The sequence below is a fragment of the Entelurus aequoreus genome, linkage group LG01 (assembly GCF_033978785.1).
Source record: "Entelurus aequoreus isolate RoL-2023_Sb linkage group LG01, RoL_Eaeq_v1.1, whole genome shotgun sequence".
NCBI classification, from domain to species: Eukaryota; Metazoa; Chordata; class Actinopteri; order Syngnathiformes; family Syngnathidae; genus Entelurus; species Entelurus aequoreus.
In genome coordinates, this window is record NC_084731.1 from 21,862,577 (window position 1) to 21,883,208 (window position 20,632).

Genomic DNA, 20,632 nt, shown 5'->3' on the forward strand with positions numbered 1-20,632 from the left:
TGGTCCTGGCTTCAGCCTGGGCAGGTCTTGGATGACAATAGATAACCCCCTCCCGTCTCCTTCCATCGTACACAACGGAATTTTCGAAGCCTTTGCTTGGTGCAACAAAGACAGCCTCTTGTCTGTTCATTGGGAACTCAGAACGGAAAGTTTTTTGATAATAAAGGATTTTAAGTGCGCTTTATAGCTTGAAAAATACGGTAAATGATCATCAGTCCCCTCTAAATATTTGGCCAAATAGCCAAAGATGCGCAGCGACTCACACGAGGCCCAATGGTTGATACTTTCATGTTGGTTTGGCTGATCTGGAAATATTCACCTGTCTTTTCTCTCTCCCTTCCCCACTCAGCGTCAGCTCCCAGTTTCTCTAAAAATCCATTAAAGGCAGTGCTGAAAGCTGTCTTCGGTAGCGAAGTCACTCTTGAATGCAAGCCTCAAGCTTCACCTCCAGCAATTAGCCTGTGGAAAAAGGACAACGAACCGCTACAGAGAAATGAAAGGTAGGAAAACGGTGCATCTTCCTTGACGATGTCGTTCACCTTCACTGTGGGCAGACATGTTTGAATAGCATATTTGGCATCTGTGCAGATGCATAAGGGAGGAGGTAATGAGCAAGAAGGAATAACTAATGAAAGCAGAGACAGAGAGAGAGACAGGCATCCTTCTGAGCTAATACTTGTTGCGCATCAATTTGCGCTCTGCTTGTTATCTGTAATCAAGATGCAAGTTAACCCTAGATTCACGCGTATAAAACGTCTACAAGGTGCTAAAGATACAGTCAAAAGTTTACAAACCCCGTTTCCATATGAGTTGGGAAATTGTGTTAGATGTAAATATAAACGGAATACAATGATTTGCAAATCATTTTCAACCCATATTCAGTTGAATATGCTACAAAGACAACATATTTGATGTTCAAACTGATAAACTTTCTTTTTTTTTTGCAAATAATCATTAACTTTAGAATTTGATGGCAGCAACACGTGACAAAGAAGTTGGGAAAGGTGGCAATAAATACTGATAAAGTTGAGGAATGCTCATCAAACACTTATTTGGAACATCCCACAGGTGACCAGGCAAATTGGGAACAGGTGGGTGCCATGATAAAAGTAGATTCCATGAAATGCTCAGTCATTCACAAACAAGGATGGGGCGAGGGTCACCACTTTGTCAACAAATGCGTGAGCAAATTGTTGAACAGATTAAGAAAAACCTTTCTCAACCAGCTATTGCAAGGAATTTAGGGATTTCACCATCTACGGTCCGTAATATCATCAAAGGGTTCAGAGAATCTGGAGAAATCACTGCACGTAAGCAGCTAAGCCCGTGACCTTCGATCCCTCAGGCTGTACTGCATCAAAAAGCGACATCAGTGTGTAAAGGATATCACCACATGGGCTCAGGAACACTTCAGGAACCCACTGTCAGTAACTACAGTTGGTCACTAAATCTGTAAGTGCAAGTTAAAGCTCTCCTATGCAAGGCGGAAACCGTTTATCAACAACGCCCAGCGAAGCCGACGGCATGTCTGGGTGTTGTTGATAAACGGTTTTCCAAATATTAACATCGCTGTATGTATACTTTTGACCCAGCAGATTTGGTCACATGTTCAGTAGACCCATAAAATCAAACCAAACTTCATGATTGTTTATTGTGACCAACAAGTATGTGCTCCAATCACTCTATCACAACAAAATAAGAGTTGTAGAAATTATTGGAAACTCAAGACAGCCATGACATTATGTTCTTTACAAGTGTATGTCAACTTTTGATCGCGACTGTACGTGCAGTCTTCACAAATAAGGGGATTAAAGAGTTAAACTGAAGACATTGCCCCCGTAATTTGACATGTAATTGTGTTCCCCTTTATCAAGGCATGCAAATAGGATTTTACAGCCTATGATCACAGTGGTTACAGAAATAAAGGCCTCCTTTTTTGTAGATATTATTACTGCAGCAGCATTGCAATAGGCAACAAACTCCATGCAGACAATCAGTACACTGAACGCATCACTCATCCCTGTAAAGCGGTTTCTAATTTATTTGGTTGTCTGTCTGACGTCTTCGCGAAAACAAAGGAAGCCTAATTTGAGCCACTGAAAGGATGTCACACACGACTGATGATTTTTCCTCCTGCGATTGAGGAGGAAAATCCAAGCAAATCCAAATCAGAGGTGGACAAATTTAATCTTCAGCCGCAAACACTTCTGTTTTGATTAGAACAGAGTGCCAGGATTCAAAAACACATTTAGACAAACACAGACACGCGCATCTGTTCGAAGGATAAGTGAAAATAATAGGAACAAAAACATCTTGTCAAAATAGCATTAAGGCTTTTTTCTATGGGCTCCATTGAAGGCTGCACCTATACTTTCAGAAAAAATATACGTAACGTATATACGTAACCTTTCAAAGTAAAAAAAAATGCGTGCAGGCACTGGATGGGGGGAAAAAAAACTGTACTGTCGGGAAAAAAAAAACAGTAGGACCACAGGAGCAGAGCATCTGAGGAAGATAAACAACAAACTGCTATGGTGCTTCGGTTGTACGCTTCTGTGTCGGTGATGGTGACAAGATGCCAGATTGTTTGACACAATTAGAAACATTCTAAAAAACGCTAAACACAAACTAATCAAAGGTCAACGAGGATCCCAGAATGGATTGTGTTAGAACATGGTTGTCAAACACATTTTTCTTCAAGGGCTATATTCAAGCCTGATTGGATGTCGTGTGAACCGGACCAATACAATCATACATAATTACCTATAAATAACAAGTGCCTGTTTTTTTTCTCTTTGTTTTCATGGAAATACGTATATCAGGCAAATGGAAAATTTAGCACATATTGGCCAAACTATTTTGTAATAAAGCTGATGACTTACATTAAATTGCACATGTTTACTCTCAAAACGCAGTGAGTTCGACACATGTGTGTTTTAGTGTTTGCTGATCATTGCAGCTTGCCCACAAAGCATGAAAAAAAGGATTCTTACCACTTAGAACAGTGGTTCTTAACTTTGTTGGAGGTACCGAACCCCACCAGTTTCATATGCGCATTCACCGAACCCTTCTTTAGTAAAAAAATAAAATGTTTTTTTTTTTTTCAAATTCGTTTTGTTTTTGGTAACACTTTAGTATGGGGAACATATTCTAAGTAACAAAGACTTAATTTAGAGTTATTTGGTTAGGGTTAGGGTTAGAGGGTTAGGGCCAGGGTTAGAGGGTTAGGATTATAATAAGGCCATGCCGAATAAGGCAAAGTTATATGTTTTTGGTAGCACTTTAGTATGGGAAACATATTCTAAGTAACAAAGACTTAATTTAGAGTTTTTTGGACACCAGGGGAACATATTGTAAGTAACAAATAATTAATTTAGAGTTATTTGGTTAGGGTTAGGGTTAGGGTTATAATAAGGCCATGCCGAATAAAGCATTAATAAGTACTTAATAATGACTAGTTAAGAGCCAATATGAGTTCGACACATGTGTGTTTTAGTGTTTGCTGATCATTGCAGCTTGCCCACAAAGCACGAAAAAACGGATTGTTACCACTTAGAGCAGTGGTTCTTAACCTTGTTGGAGGTACCGAACCCCACCAGTTTCATATGCGCATTCACCGAACCCTTCTTTGGTGAAAAATAAAATGTTGTTTTTTTTCAAATTCAAGACAAAGTTATATGTTTTTGGTAGCACTTTAGTATGGGGAACATATTCTAAGTAACAAAGACTTAATTTAGAGTTATTTGGTTAGGGTTAGGGTTAGAGGGTTAGGGCCAGGGTTAGAGGGTTAGGGTTATAATAAGGCCATGCCGAATAAGGCACAGTTATATGTTTTTGGTAGCACTTTAGTATGGGGAACATATTCTAAGTAACAAAGACTTAATTTAGAGTTATTTGGTTAGGGTTAGGGTTAGAGGGTTAGGGCCAGGGTTAGAGGGTTAGGGTTATAATAAGGCCATGCCGAATAAGGCAAAGTTATATGTTTTTGGTAGCACTTTAGTATGGGGAACATATTCTAAGTAAGAAAGACTTTTAGAGTTATTTGGTTAGGGTTAGGGTTAGAGGGTTAGGGCCAGGGTTAGAGGGTTAGGGTTATAATAAGGCCTTGCCGAATAAGGCATTAATAAGTACTTAATAATAACTAGTTAAGAGCCAATATGTTACTAATTTGCATGTTAATAAGCAACTAATTAATGGTGAATATGTTCCCCATACTAAAGTGTTACCATGTTTTTGGATCTACAGGAAGATTCTAAGTCTTAGAATCTTCCTGTAGATCCATTAGGCCGTGCGTTTCCCACCTAGGCCTTCAGTGAAGTCCGACTTAAATGATTACCTCTCAAAACACCATCATTTATGTCACCACATGACCATTGCTGGATAAATACTATACAGGAACACATTTACACACTACTGCAAATTGAAACACCTCAACAGTGTACAAAACGGGCTATTTTCTGGCGCATTTAAAAAATCAATAAACCGGCATCATCAATTAAAAGATATATTTTGTGGTACTGTCAGAATTAAAATGGTAAGAAACATTAAAAGTGGAAAAATAAAGAAATAAAGTATTTGAACTCACAATTTGTAGCACCCATTAAACGCCGTATAAGCCGGTGGTACCGCTCGTAGTCGGTTGATTCGAGTGGAATTTCATCGCCGGGACAGCTGAGCTCGCTTCCCGGGTTGGCCGACGTCGTCTCACAAAATGTAGTTTCTCTTTAAATATCCTTCTTGAAAATGGCCTTGCAAATATATATCTGCCACCTAATCAACATTTTGCTATCCTTCTTTGTGGGTTAAAAAAGTAGCTACATTAAATTAATCCGCTAACGGTCCCGGGTGTGGCTCTGCTGATCTGCATAGAACCAGTGAGTATCCTATCACAGGACGCGTACATGTCATGTTCAAAGTGAGGCCAGCAAGAAGGCTTGACTGACAACAACTTGTGATCTGATTGGCTATTGCAATTATCTATCAACTGTATGTACCCGTTCACTTACAGTGCACGGACGCCCGCATTGTTGATTCTGAAGGCCCCCGGGCAGATTTGGTACAGCATGGCAACATAAGCTAGCTGAATTCTGATTGGATCAAAACTCTAACCTAACACAACAGCACTGGAAGGAGCATAATATGACATGAAGATAATATGAATATGTTTAGATATTTAGGGAAAGTAACTAAAAAAATACTTTTATCTTTAATTATGATCATGATTTCTGGTTATGTTAGGCCAGAGGAGAAGGTCTTGCTGGCCCTGACAGCACACCACTGTGTAGATCACCCCGAGTATTTGTGCATCCGCACAAAAAATGTCATCATTAGACGCAGCTTTTAAGAAAAGAGGAAATATAGAAGTTACTGGACCGGCGTACTAATTGGATGTTGCACATTTTTTTTACAGCGTGGATAGCAAATACCTCCTACTGTGCGAGAGATAGTCTAAATTACAATAAATCAAAACAGTTGACAAAAATGCCAACATTAATGGTTAGGTTCTTAGAAGGACCTCTGTGGGGACCATGCTGAAAAAATGGTATAAAATAAACTGCCGGCCATGCTGGACATTATTAAAAAATCTCCTGCAGACCAGGGATGATCTGTCATACTTAAACACTTTTAAAGAACGTATTCTGGAATCAATCTTTTCTTATAAATATCCAATTGATTTGGAAGCACATGTGTGTGGGACGTAATAATTTATTTTTTAATGATCCAATTGTTTGACCTCAGCTCTAATTGCCATTACAATGTTATTATAGAACATATAATTGAAAATGTTTTTTTTTTTCCAGTAAATACAATAAAAACAATACCCCATTTGAAAAATTAAAGGTCTAAAAATATAGGATAAGAACATTCCTCCAGAAGGTCTTATCCTTGTCCATGTGATGGCAGATGAAACAAAAATTGAGCTGTTTGGCCACAATACCCAGCAATATGTTTGGAGGAGAAAAGGTGAGGCCTTTAGTCCCAGGAACACCATTCTTACCGTCAAGCATGGTGGTGGTAGTATTATGCTCTGGGCCTGTTTTCCTGCCAATGGAACTGGTGCTTTACAGAGAGTAAATGGGACAATGAAAAAGGAGGATAACCTCCAAATTCTTCAGGACAACCTAAAATCATCAGCCCGGAGGTTGGGTCTTGGGCGCAGTTGGGTGTTCCAACAGGACAATGACCCCAAACACACATCAAAAGTGGTAAAGGAATGGCTAAATCAAGATTTTAGAATGGACTTTTCAAAGTCCTGACTTAAACATGTGGACAATGCTGAAGAAACAAGTCCATGTCAGAAAACCAACAAATTTAGCTGAACTGCACCAATTTTGTCAAGAGGAGTGGTCAAAAATTCAACGTGAAGCTTGTGGATGGCTACCAAAAGCGCCTTATTGCAGTGAAACTTGCCAAGGGACATGCAACCAAATATTAACATTGCTGTATGTATACTTTTGACCCATCAGATTTGGTCACATTTTCAGTAGACCCATAATAAATTCATAAAAGAACCAAACTTCATGAATGTTTTTTGTGACCAATGACTGTGTTCCAATCACTCTATCACAAACAAATAAGAGTTGTAGAAATAATTGGAAACTCAAGACAGCCATGACATTATGTTCTTTACAAGTGTATGTAAACTTTTGACCATGACTATATATATTTGATTAAATGTAGAATGTGCTGATATTGATATAAAACCTGCGACTCACTGTAGAAGGTATTGAAAGGTACATACAATTTTTGAGCAAAATCAAGTGGATAGTGCACGACAACAAAACAAAAGCAAACCTTGGCTATTACTATTATTGAAATCATTTGTTCCAGGGAGTTTGTTAACAATAACAAAAACTATAACGACAAAAAAAGATTGTGTCATAATAATAATAATAATTATAATAATCAAAGCTGGGAGCAGCGTTGAACCTTGGGGTTGACGCAGGTTGGCAGGCACCCATGGGGTCACATCCTTCCCAATACCTAACCCACCATCAAACAATTCAGGAAGATCGGAGAATGTGGAAGGAAGTTATACAACTATAATTATCCACCACAAGATGGCAATATTGGTGTCAATATCAATGTGGGGTCGTGATCAGACCTCAACCTCAAAGCCTCATATCACTTTGGAAGGAAATCTGATCATCTTAATTGCCGTAATGACAGTTTGATGGTCAATTAAACAGTTTTAGCCACGAGGCTCCCCACCACAAATAGGTACTGACGGATCGAGCACTTCAGGGTGTCATCATCATAATTTGTACTACTTCTACAAATGTTGAATGTTCTGTGTCGAGCCATCAGATCAAAGTTTGGCGTCATGCCATGCCCACATCCTATGTTGTAGGCAAAATTCCTTCGTAACATATCATCACCCATCATGTCTTGTACTTGTTATCTTAACCACAACTATTTTGTTAAAGTACAGAGGAGAAGTGTGTTAAAGTACGATCCCTTTTTTGCCTATAAATTACTGACGGACACCAAGATAGCCGACTTTGTGAGACTTTTATGTGTGTCCTGTCATGATAAACGTCTCCAGTGATTTTAATGTCGATCTGGTAGCAGGGGCAAAATTCTTCTAATTTTCAAGGAGGCGCGAGTGAGTTTATTTAGAAATGTTGTGTTTAGAAAAGTCCGATAATATCGGCAGGACGATATTATCGGCCGATAAATGCTTTGAAATGTAATATCGGAAATTATCGGTATCGGTTTCAAAAAGTAAAAATAATGACTTTTTAAAACGCCGCGGTACATATCCCGTAAAACACGGACGTAGGGCATACTTGCCAACCCTCCTGATATTCCCGGGAGACTCCCGAATATCTCCCGGGTCAACCATTCTCCCGAATTTCTCCCGAATTCCACCCGGACAACATTATTGGGGGCGTGCCCTAAAGGCACTGTCTTTAGCATCCTCTACAACCTGTCGTCACATCCTCTTTTCCTCCATACAAACAGCGTGCCGGCCCAGTCACATAATATATGCGGCTTCTACACACACACACACAAGTGAATGCAACGCATACTTGGTCAACAGCCATACAGGTCACACTGAGGGTGACCGTATAAACAACTTTAACACTGTTACAAATATGCCCCACACTATGAACCCACACCAAACAAGAATGACAAACATCTGCACCCTAACGCAACATAAACACAACAGAACAAATACCCAGAACCCCTTGCAGCACTAACTCTTCCGGGACGCTACAATATACACCCCCCGCTACCACCAAACCCTGCCCACCTCAATACGGGGCATCACAATAAAATTAGGCATAATAATGTGTTAATTCCACGACTGTATATATCGGTATCGGTTGATATCGGAATCTGTAATTAAGAGTTGGACAATATCAGAATATCGTATATCGGCAGAAAAGCCATTATCGGACATCTCTAGTTGTGTTCGGTAGTCACAAAATATAGCATTTTTCATGCATGTTAAGCCTCAAAAATGCGATCCAGTTGGGACAATAATAATGCTTGGAGCAATTCCATTAGGGCTTTCGCAGCCTTCGCTGTTCGGGCCCTAATAATAAGAATCGTATAACTTTAGTATCAGTCATATAGAAATACTATAGTAGGTATTGATACTATGGATGGGATGGTTTATGAACACAATTGTTGGCTGTTGTTTGAATAATGGGTGCAGATGGTACTGGGCACAAGGGAAACCTGTCCCCTAAGAGTCTTAGTGATACCGATCTGTCTCCCCTACTTTCCTACATAAGATGACAAACATCACCAGTGGATCAGAGGATTACTATTCCGGTATTTAGACTCATTTAAAACGAACTGTGCGTACCACACCATGTACACAAATGTCGGAATTTTAGTCAGGGTACTAAAGAAAAACTGGTAGCTGTACCTGTGCCCGTACATGTTGAATATTACAATCTGATAACAAGTACTCGGGAGGAGGAATAATGTAGTGTTAACCATGTACACTGATCTTTCAACACCCCGTCTGTGGATAAGGAGAGATACAGCCACCTAAACACGATCAATCGCTTTATTAACTAATGCTAACTACATGCGTTCAACCACATCTCGTAGTTACAGTCACTGCAATTCACCTATAAGTCAGTCTAAGTCTAAGGGAAAGTGTGATTCATGAAATGCGGATTTGTTTGTACCAAACAGTAATTCTTCTTGGCTCTGTACTTTCAAGGTATCTGTTCTTAGAAAGACATTATTATTGACCTTTTGAGTACAGTGAAGATTGAGTGCTACAGTGTTAATAGTTGGTTTCGATTTTAATCACTGTCTGTATGGGATTAGCGGCTTAATGTATGTTCAAAGTAAGTCTAGTCAAAATCTAATAACAGTACTCTCAATAAAACGTAGTAATATTCGACTGTCACTCTAAAAGAGGAAATCTTGCAGTAGAATAAGAGGTTTCTTGTATTTTCTTTTGTCGAGCTAAATAGAGTAGCCTATCCGAAATAGTACATATCCGTACGCAACTGCAACTCATAAATTAAATTATAGGCTCATACTTTTGTTAAAATCTATTGATATTTACACACAAAAGTAACAATAATTAAAGCTTCTAGCAACGATGGACGGGACCGACTTTGAGGGCTCATAAAATCCAAACAGGAGCAGTAATTAAAACTTTTTCATCAACTTTTAATCAGAAGGGTTCAATCCCTCTCCTGTGCTAATTTGAAGCTGACACGACAAACGCGCTCAGAGGAGATTATGTTTGAAAAAAGGTGACTGTTTTTACACAACTTTTGTTTTGAAGGGGGAATTGCAAAATTTCTGTTGATTTTTGCTGGGGGTTGTCAGTGTATGAAATATAGGTCTAAGTGAGACCTACATAGAGGTTTTTGTTTCATGTCTCTACGACATCCCTACTGGGAGTTACAGGCAGTTCTGTCTGTGTTATTTTCCTATGGGGCGCTAGAGCGCAATTTTGAGTTTTGGGGTTTGGTTTTTTGAATAGATCGCAATTTTCGCCAGTCCTGATGTGTGTGTCCAATTTGGTGAGTTTTGAAGCATGTTAAGGGGGTCAAATTACAGCTCAAAGAGGTGGCGGTGTAATAATAAAACGCTAGAAATACAATGGGGTCCTCTGTCCCAAAGGAACTCGGCCCCTAAAAAACACAAAGCTCAAAGACGATGACTGACTGTTCTGTTGTCCGCAGAATTATTTTGCTTCCTAATGGAACACTAAAGATTACCAATGTAACCAGAGGCGATGCGGCCAGCTACACATGCATCGCGAAGAACCAGTTTGGCTCGGCAAGCACAACTGGGAGGCTGCTTGTCACCGGTGAGTGTTCTTGAAACAACCCATTGCCCCGGACTGACCCTGGGTTGTTTACGCTTCACCTGTCAAGCTTTGAATTACAGCACTGCACTTCCTATGTTTATGATAGGTGCACTGTAATGCTCTGATCCTTCTTTCCGGTCTTTTTTTGATTTACAGTGCTTAACATGCATTCACATCGTAATGATGATAACAGGCTTGGAATTTAAGATCGTATTCATCTAAGTGAACGCAATACATGGTGCATTGAAAGTGCAATATTAATGAACTGCAGTCAGATGCCAATGATGTCTGTTTCCTTGCTCAGAGCCAACCAAAATCACCGTGAGGCCCACAAACATGGAGATTATTGTTGGCGAGAGTATCGTCTTGCCCTGCCAGATTGCTTCCGATCCTGCTCTGGATGTCTCTTTCTCGTGGGCATTTAATGGCCAGCTCATCGACTTCCAGCAAGACGCCGATCATTTTGAGAGAGTGGGTGGGGTGAGTCATCCTACAGTAAGCATTAAACTTGGATACTGTCAGGCTATTCAGAGATTAATTGGGACATGCAGTCATGCAGTGTAGTGCGCATGGGTTATGTTCAGCATCCTCATGATGGGCCATGAAAACATGAATAATACCCGGGTAAAGAGCTTTGCCAAGAAAGGTCAGTTTCAGGAAGTTTCTGTGTCTTCAATGTTAGTCAGTCAGATTTGACATATCAAAATTGTATTAAGTATTATTTTAAATTCGAAAATGTGTAATCTGTACCGACCCTAACCAAATAGTGGTATATTGAAAATGCAGTACATCAAAGTCTGACTCATAACTTTTTGAGACGCTTGTCTTCTTAAACTGGTTCAATACAAGGGATAAAGAGTCAACTTAGGGATGGGCGATATGGCCTAAAATCTATATCACAATATACAGTACAGGCCAAAAGTTTGGACACACCTTCACATTCACAACACAACTGATGGTCCCAACCCCTATTGATAAATCAACCCTGATAAGGCACACCTGTGAAGCGAAAACCATTTCCTCTTGAAGCTCATCAAGAGAATGCCAAGAGTGTGCAAAGCAGTAATCAGAGCAAAGGGTGGCCATTTTGAAGAAACTAGAATATAAAACGTGTGTTCAGTCATTTCACCTTTTTTGTTAAGTACATAACTCCACATGTGTTCATTCATAGTTTTGATGCCTGGCAATCCACAAGGTAAATAGTCATGAAAATAAGGAAAACACTTTGAATGAGAAGGTGTGTCCAAACGTGTACTGTATGCTGCAGCCTCCTGTGATAATTATATGTCACAGTATTTTATTTGGCATATAAGTTATAATATAACTACAGTATTTCAAAACGACAAAGGCCCCTAACTTGGCTACTGATGTGTACTGTAACATCTTGCGTTAGTTCAGTTTTAGGCAATACTATAAATTTGGGGTATCAATCCAATACCAAGGAGTTACAGGGGCAGTGTTCAATATACTAATGCTGATACTAATACTCAAAATGTTAAATATAATTGAATGACAACTAAACATAAGCACACACTACTATTGATTCTTAAATCTTTAGTTTGTCCATCAAAGTTTGTAGTTTGTAAACAATAACAAAAAAATTCAAAAACACATTTTTGTGACATAAAAAAATATCTGTCCAACCACTGTGGTTTTTACCATATATACTATACTTGGGATTTGTATCAATCCGCCCTACCATGTTTACCGGTAAATTCAAAAGCTTTTGCTTGGTGGTCACCATATGATTCTATGGTGTGTAGTGTAGCATATTTAGGATAGACTTTACGTTATGTATCCCACTATGGAGAAATTATGTAGTTTCTGTGCAGATTCAAAAAGTCCACAAAAAATAAAGTAAAGATGCATGAAAACAAGAGGGAAACATTAAAGTGTGACGCTCGGGTCGCATGACGGCGATTAGTGCCGTGTTCCCAAGATGCAGAAGATCGAGGAGGCAACATGCAGGTACAAGTATTTAATGATGCTCAAAACAAACAAAGATGAGTGCCGCTGGAAAGGCACCGAAGCATAGGGAAGGCTATGCAAAAACAAAACTAAAACTGACAGGTGCGAAACAAAACGGAATGCTGGAATATAGCAAAAACTCACGGCTGGAGGAGAGAGCGTCCACATGAAAAATATTAATTCCTAACAAAGTCCCGACAAAGAATGGTGGCTCACACTCAACATAAATAGTCTTAATCACCAACAGAAAACAGGTGAGGGGAAAAAGTGCTTGAAGGCATGTGTAAAGTAGTTGTGAAAAAACACCAACACAACAAGAAGTGCAACCAAAATAAGAGCGCAGGACAGGAATACGCACCAAACACAGAAGAATACCAACAAAACCCAACATAAAAGGCACGTACTGGTGTAACCAGTCATGACATAAAGAACACAAAGGACACAAAAGGCATTAAAAGTGCACAGAGCTGATGTAACCAGCTGCCACGTCAGTGGAGCCATTTCTACATAGAGCAACATAAGTAAAACGCAACAAGAAAACAAAAAATGAGCAATAAATAATACATACACTTGCACAATGCATAGACAAGCAACAAAACACAAACACCATCTCAACACCCACATACACTGGCCTCTACAGTTCTCCAAGCCATCGTCTTCTGAGGTAGGAGTAGCAAGGCCATAGACAGAAACAGACAAAGCAACCAAGAGAGCCAACTAAGTCCCAGGCTACCCACCACGGGTGTGCGGATGAGCAGGAATCAGTCCATGGGAACCAAAGTGTCCGATACGGACTCATTAAGCCAGGACTTCGTTAAGCTTGTCCAGAGAGCGAACACTCTCCATGTCAACCAATGCCGAACATGGCCCAAACCTCTACCCTCCTTACCGACGCTCAACGGCAGCTATGCAGCCCGTCTCTTTCTGGAACCTCTGGTCTCGTCACCCGGACTCCGGTGTTGGGAGAGAGCCAGCAACTGTCTCCGGTGCAAACAAACGAGCCATAGCCAAAAACCTTTCCCGTAGCAGAAAAAAAGCACCAAAACCAGCGCAAATGTGCCAACCTTAGTCTCGAAGGTGCCCTAACCAAAAGGCAAACACATATTAAACAAAAATGGAAACATCAAAGAACACAAGGAGGACCCACAAGAGCACAGAGCTCCTATAACCAGCTGCCACTATGGAGGCGTCATCCTGGAAAAATGTTACTTGTAAAAAAAAAACTTTTTGGTCGGCATGAAGGTGAAAATTTCGGACTTAGAAGTGGTTTTGTACTGAACGCTACATTGCAATGAGGATACGGTTCGCAAGTCGTTGTCAAATTTGCGATTACATTTTGTAAATATGTATCTATATATATATATGTATCCCCAAAATTGCTCAAGTAATGATTATGATGTTCACAAGCTTATTTGAAATTCTTTGAAAGAATGATGCATGGTGGATAATGTGTTCCTTTTAAATCCTAAATAATTTGACAGACTTTGTTTCATAGTATAATTCTTCATCCAATATAGTCAAAAAAACGGCACTTATGTGTTGGACAGTTCAATCGGAATGATGCACTTTTGTGTTGTGGACATGTCAAGATAATAATATAATATATCAGTATATATTATTTACTGTATATATAATATGTAAATATTACATATACAGTTGTGCTCATAAGTTTACATACCCTGGGAGAATTTATGATTTCTTGGCCATTCTTTGGAGAATATGAATGATAACACAAAAACCTTTCTTCCACTCATGCTTAATGGTTGTGTGAAGCTATTTATTGGCAAACAACTGTGTTTGTTAAATCAAAATGACAAAATAAAGTACCCAAATGACCCTGATCAAAAGTTGACATACCCCAGTGACTTTGATCTGATAACATGCACACAAGTTGACACAAACAGGTTTGAATGGCTAATCAAGGTTCCAATCCTCACCTGTGACCTGTTTGTTTGTAATTAATGTGTGTGTATAAAAGGTCAGTGAGTTTCTGGGCTTCTGACAGACCATTGCATCTTTCATCCAGTGCTGCACAGATGTTTCTGGATTCTGAGTCATGGGGAAGGCAAAATAATTAGATAGATAGATAGTACTTTATTGATTCCTTCGGGAGAGTTCCCTCAGGAAAATTTAAACTTAAAACTTAAAATTTAATTTAATTGTCAAAGGATCTGCGAGAAAAGGTAATTGAACTGCATAAAAAAGGAAAGGGGTATAAAAAGATATCCAAGGAATTGGGAATGCCAATCAGCAGTGTTCAAACGCTGATTAAGAAGTGGAAAATGAGGGATTCAGGTAGACCAGCAAAGATTTCAGCCACAACTGCCAGGAAAATTGTTCGAGATGCAAAGAAAAATCCACAAATAACTTCAGCTGAAATACAGGACTGTCTGAAAAATTGTGGTGTGGCTGTTGGAAGATGCACACTAAGGAGGCACTTGAAGAAAAATGGGCTGCATGGTCGAGTCGCCAGAAGAAAGACATTTCTGCGCAAATGTCACAAATTATCCCGCTTACATTACGCCAAACAGCAAAGAGACAAGCCTCAAAACTTCTCGAACAAAGTCATTTGGAGTGATGGCTTTCTTCTGGCGACTCGACCATGCAGCCCATTTTTCTTCAAGTGCCTCCTTTACAAACAAACAGGTCACAGGTGAGGATTGGAACCTTGATTAGCCATTTAAACCTGTTTGTGTCAACTTTTGTGCATGTTATCAGATCAAAGTCACTGGGGTATGTAAACTTTTGATCAGGGTCATTTGGGTACTTTCTTTTGTCATTTTGATTCAAAAATAGTAAACACAGTTGTTTACCAATAAATAACTTCACACAACCATTAAGCATGAGTGGAAGAAATGTTTTTGTGTTATCATTCATATTCTCTGGATAATGGCCAATAAATCATAAATTCTCCCAGGGTATGTAGACTTATGAGCACAACTGTATGTTATATTTTATATTGCTACTGTGGTACATTTTTAGTCTACTTAATACCTGCATTATCCTTTCCATCCTTAGAAACTGAGCTACTGTGTGGAACAATTTCCCTTGTGGATCAATAAAGTTTGTCTAAGTCTAAGATCACATCCTCGTGATTGCCAAGGGAAATGAGTACTAACATGAAATTGACTATCGTGAGATATAGTTTCCACACTTTTACATTGCTCCTTGTGTAGAGAAAATCACCAGACTCCTGCTCAACAGCTTCTTGTCTGTTAATTTACATAATTAGAGCAAATCAGTCTCAGTTGCCTCCTGCCAAGACGTAGGTGCCTTGCTCTCAGAGCTGGTGTGTGAAACCGTCAGGCAAAGCAGGAGAATGCCGTGTAGGATCAGTCTCTAGTCTCACAGAGGGAGGGATGCATGGGTTAAGTTCCTGAAGAGTGAACGCTGCATTTCTGATAGAGTTCTGCTGTGGGTGATGACGTCTGATGTGAGTAGTGCAGTCCCATAACAATCTCACCCCCAGGTGACTGGCTCGTTTTCTCCGTCTGACGTACTATTTCTCTCGGACGCAATTAAAATAAGAACATGTGTCATGCACAATATAATCCCCAGAGCATGTCATTATTTATTTTTTTACTGCAAACAAGAAAACCTAAGGACTATCTCAATACAATAATGATTGGCAATCAGCAGCCTGTGGGCCATAATTGGGGCCGTAGCAAATAATACCTGACTTGCTACATTGTTTTTAGAGAGTTATCAAACAGTTTTGTAACATGCATGCAAGAGGCACTGGTTGCCAACAGGCAAACAGACATTTGCTTGATGCCCCGGGCCGGAATAGGCCCCGCAAGAGCTAAGCAACTTTAAAACAGTCAGCGGAGTGCCAGTGTAGATAGTTTGACCCACAACCCACCTCTCCATTTTTGCAGCTGGTGTGTTTAGCTGATATAGCTCAGAGCATTTTAGCCCCTGTCCAGCTGTAAACTGTCAATTTGAAGTTTTCAGCCTTGTGTTCACACGTCCAAAGTGGAGAGTGTGCTGAAATCACCTTCAGGGTATGTCTTTATAGACATCAAATACACTAATTCGGTGAAACAATGTTGCCACGAGCCCTGCCGTTCGACATAAAGTACCGTATTTTCCGGACTATAAGGCGCACTTAAAATCCCTTTTTGTCCTCAAAACTCGACAGTGCACCTTATAACCCGGTGCGCCTAATGTACGGAATAATTCTGGTTTTGCTTACCAACTTCTAAGCTATTTTATTTGGCAGATGGTGTAATGATAAGTGTGACCAGTAGATGGCAGTCAAACATAAGAGATACGTGTAGACATAATAATAATAATGGATTAGATTGTATATCGCGCTTTTCTATTTTTAGATACTCAAAGCGCTCACAGAGAAGTGGGAACCCATCATTCATTCACACCTGGTGGTGGTAAGCTACATTTGTAGCCACAGCTGCCCTGGGGTAGACTGACGTAAGCGAGGCTGCCAGTTTGCGCCTACGGCCCCTCCGACCACCACCTGTCATTCATTCGTCTTCACTCACCAGTGTGAGCGGCACCTGGGGCAAAGGTGAAGTGTCCTGCCCAAGGACACAACGGCACCGATTTGGATGTCAAGAGGCGGGGAGCGAACCTGCAATCCTCAGGTTTCTGGCACGGCTGCTCTACCCACTATGCCATACCGCCCCAGGCTGCAATATAAAGACAGTCACACGCAAGAGACATGTGTAGACTGCAACATGACTCAAGTAAACAACACCAACATGTTATATGTTCCATTGGAAATATAGAACATTACACACGGCGCTCAAAAATCGATCAACATGTTTTGGTACGACTTTGGTAAGCTATGAAGCCGCACCGCTTAATGGATTGTACTGTGCTTCAACATAGGGGTATTATTATGGTGTGTGTATAATGTAAGACATTATATCTGGCTGTGCAAAAGCAACTTATCTCACCTTCTGGTACATGCTGATCTGTATTTGGGATCTGCATAAGTCCTAAAGGGACTGTCAGAAAGTGGCTTGAAGATGATCTATGCAACATTTTGACCAAAGAACCACCATTACATGTTATGTACACCACAAGGAAGTGTTTTCAATTTCAAAAAAAATAAATAATAGTATGACTCCCTTAATGCGCCCTATATTCCGGTGCGCCTTATATATGAAAAGAGCTCGAAAATAGACCATTCATCGGCAGTGCACCTTTGGTCTGGAAAATACGGTAGTTGGTGTTGATGCAGACAGTAACAACGCTCATAATACAAAATTTCATAATTTTGGGACTTCCGACCAAATCTTCTGCAGTTTCACCACTTTGAGGGATACCTTCCACGGATGCTTCTAGATCCACAACTGAGTGCTGTTAGAATTTAAGGGAATTAAGGAACTTTGTCATACCAGCACAAATTACATGGCACAATATTTAATAGCTAAGATCCCAGATTAAGCCTAATGATTACCTCAAGAACGATAGTCTGTACATAATAGTTTAAAAATCCTTAAATCCTTGAAAAAATATTATAGTGTATAAATAGCCCAGGTTATAAATAGTATAGGTTAATATGAATGGAATAGGATCAATTGAAAAATAGAATAAAGTATGAGCCTGTGCTCTCGTAGTGCAAATAGAATGTAAAAGCAATGACTGCAAACCAAACCAATTCAAAGCCCAGATCAGCAGATGAAGAAGAAGTTGACGTTGAGCGATTCGTAACTCTGCATAGGACTCGCAAATATTGTCTTTTTGAAGTCCTCCTTGTAGACCGTAGCAATTCATCAGACCTGCCGGAGTGCAGATCAACCCCCGACATCAAGACCACCAAGACTCAGCGGTTGCACACAACAAAGGTTGCGTCCATCAAACCTAAAGGAATGGCGTTTGCACACGCGCAAAGCAACATTGTTATCCTCACTCCGTTTGCGAAGGCGCCGACCTTTGCTTGCCGCAGATTTATCACAGACACAGAGGCAAGTTGACCGGTAGCCGCCGGTTCCTGAGGGTTGACATCTCCTGGGTTTTCACCAGAGAGCCCTGTTAGCCGGGTTGCGGCCGTAATACCGCTGGGTGCCAGACCTGTCCGCCACGGGTGGCCCTACCAGGAACCGAAGTTCCAGACGGCATAGCTCTGACACTACCACATTGCCACCGCCCCTACCACGGTGAGGAAGGGTTGGACTACAGGGGGTTGCAAATGAAGACGTCTGTGGTGGTAGGAAGTCTGCTCCCCCGCCCCCGATCTTCTGAGCAGCTTTCAGTCGTGCAGCTGCACTGCAACACTGTGATGTTGGTGCTGAGGGTAATCCCCACCACACATCTGTTGAATCTCCTAACGATGGAGCTCCATGGCCAAGAATGCCAAAGCTTCCTGAGGAAATAGTGTTAATTTAGCAGCTTAGCGGGTGTGTTGCGTTAGGCGGTCTCCATTGTTGTAATACAATCAGTCACAGCATTTGCCATGTACTGTACTGGCTCCATAATACATAAACAGGATTTTGTTTTGTTTTTAATAATGACAGCATCAACTCCTACTTGAATATGATAGTCCTTGAATAAAACATAAGTATTAGACTCCTATGGTTGGTTCACACTGTTGCTGTTCACAATAATACAACATGAAAATCAGCTAATTTTCCAATTTTATTGCACCTGTCTTATAATTAATGCCCTGTGTTGCACATGTGGCATTATATTTACGTGTACAGTATTTTTTTTTCTGGCACGCCATGTAATGGAAAAGATTTGGCCCAAGGCCATACTTATTACCGAACGCTGCTTTACACCGACAGCTTTTCAAAAATGCCAGTTTTTGGAATTAATATGCAAATATTAAATTTTGGTTTTAGTACAATAGTATAAAATATAACTATGGTTATTTTAATTTGTTTTCATTCAAATATAAAATGCTTTTCATATCTTAAAAATGCAATACAAAGTGTTTTGCAGAGTTAAAACAACACACATATACACACACACACACACACACACACACACACACACACACACACACACACACACACACACACACACACACACACATTCTTGTCTTTGTTACCTTCTTGAGACCTCCGAAAAATGCCTACCTCTTTAGGTACCACCATTTCTAGATTTATAAAGATTTGTATTTACAACATTCATGATATATAAATACAATGCAAATATAAAAAAGCTTGTTGTTAAAAATGAGTTGGAATTTCACAAGAAAAAGGTCACAATTTCACAAGAAAAACCTAGAATTTTGGCAGTATTATAATTAAAGTCAAAATTTTACAAGAAAAACTGAACATTTGTGCGATTTTATGGTAACAGTTGGAATTGTACTCAATAACAGTGGCAATTTTACAAGAAAAGCGTAACATTTTGGCAATTTTGTGAAAATAGTCATAATTTTACTCAGCAAAAGTCACAATTTTATAAGAAAACTTTAAAAATGTTGGCAATATTATAATAATAATCGGAATTCTTCTCTGCAAAATTATGACAAAAGTCATAATTTTAGTCCAAAAATGTCACTATTTTACAAGAACAACTAAAAAATTGGCAACATTGTGATAAAAGTCAGAATTGTATATGTCACCATTTTGCATTAAAAAGTAATAATTTTACATAAAAAACTAATAATTTTACGAGAAAATATTGCAGTATTACAAAAACGGAAAAAATATGAGAAATGTTTCCCAATTTTATAACAAAAAAGTCGACACATTGTGAGAAAAAGACTGATTTTAGCCTTTTTGGGGGGAATTTCTGGTTTGTAAGTGTATTTTAATATTCATTATTTACTTCAAGTTGTTACAGTATGTCTCTATATACATATTTATTTATTTTGTTTTTATTATTTTTTGCGCATTTCAATTTCTTACACACACTTGTTGTTTCATATGTTGGCCAGAGGGGGGGCACTTTTAAAACCGACACATAGATTTCACCACAAGGGGTGCAAACGAGACATTCTCTATCAGATGCAATGGTTTTCCATATTGGGACCATAATTTATGTCCTAACTTGTTCACCGGTCCTCATATGGAAGGTACTTTTCTTTGTTGAAGTCTCAAAAAGGGTAGCAATACAAGAGCACACACACACACACACACACACACACACACACACACACACACACACACACACACACACACACACACACACACACACACACACACACACAATTGAATTTGTTACTTTCTTGAGACCTCAGAAAAATGCCTACCTCTTTAGGACCACCCTTTCTAGATATATAAAGATTTGTATTTACAACATTAATATATTCATACAATGCAAATATAAAAAAGCTTGTTGTAAAAATGAGTTGGAATTTCACAAGAAAAAGGTCACAATTTCACAAGAAAAACTTAAAATTTTGGCAGTATTATAAAAGTCGGAATTTAACTCAACGCAAGTCAAAATTTT

The 20,632-nt window shown here is 39.5% G+C and overlaps 1 protein-coding gene across 2 annotated transcripts in view; it reads left to right on the forward strand.

The window, feature by feature from the left end:
* The window catches only part of cntn3b (contactin 3b), a 166,062-nt gene that overhangs the window by 117,281 nt on the left and 28,149 nt on the right, over positions 1-20,632 (forward strand). For both annotated transcript variants that reach the window (XM_062045773.1, XM_062045784.1), the window contains 3 exons: positions 350-500; positions 10,167-10,294; positions 10,599-10,774. In XM_062045773.1, coding sequence (XP_061901757.1) covers positions 350-500; positions 10,167-10,294; positions 10,599-10,774 — 455 coding nt within the window. The remainder of the gene's footprint in view (positions 1-349; positions 501-10,166; positions 10,295-10,598; positions 10,775-20,632) is intronic.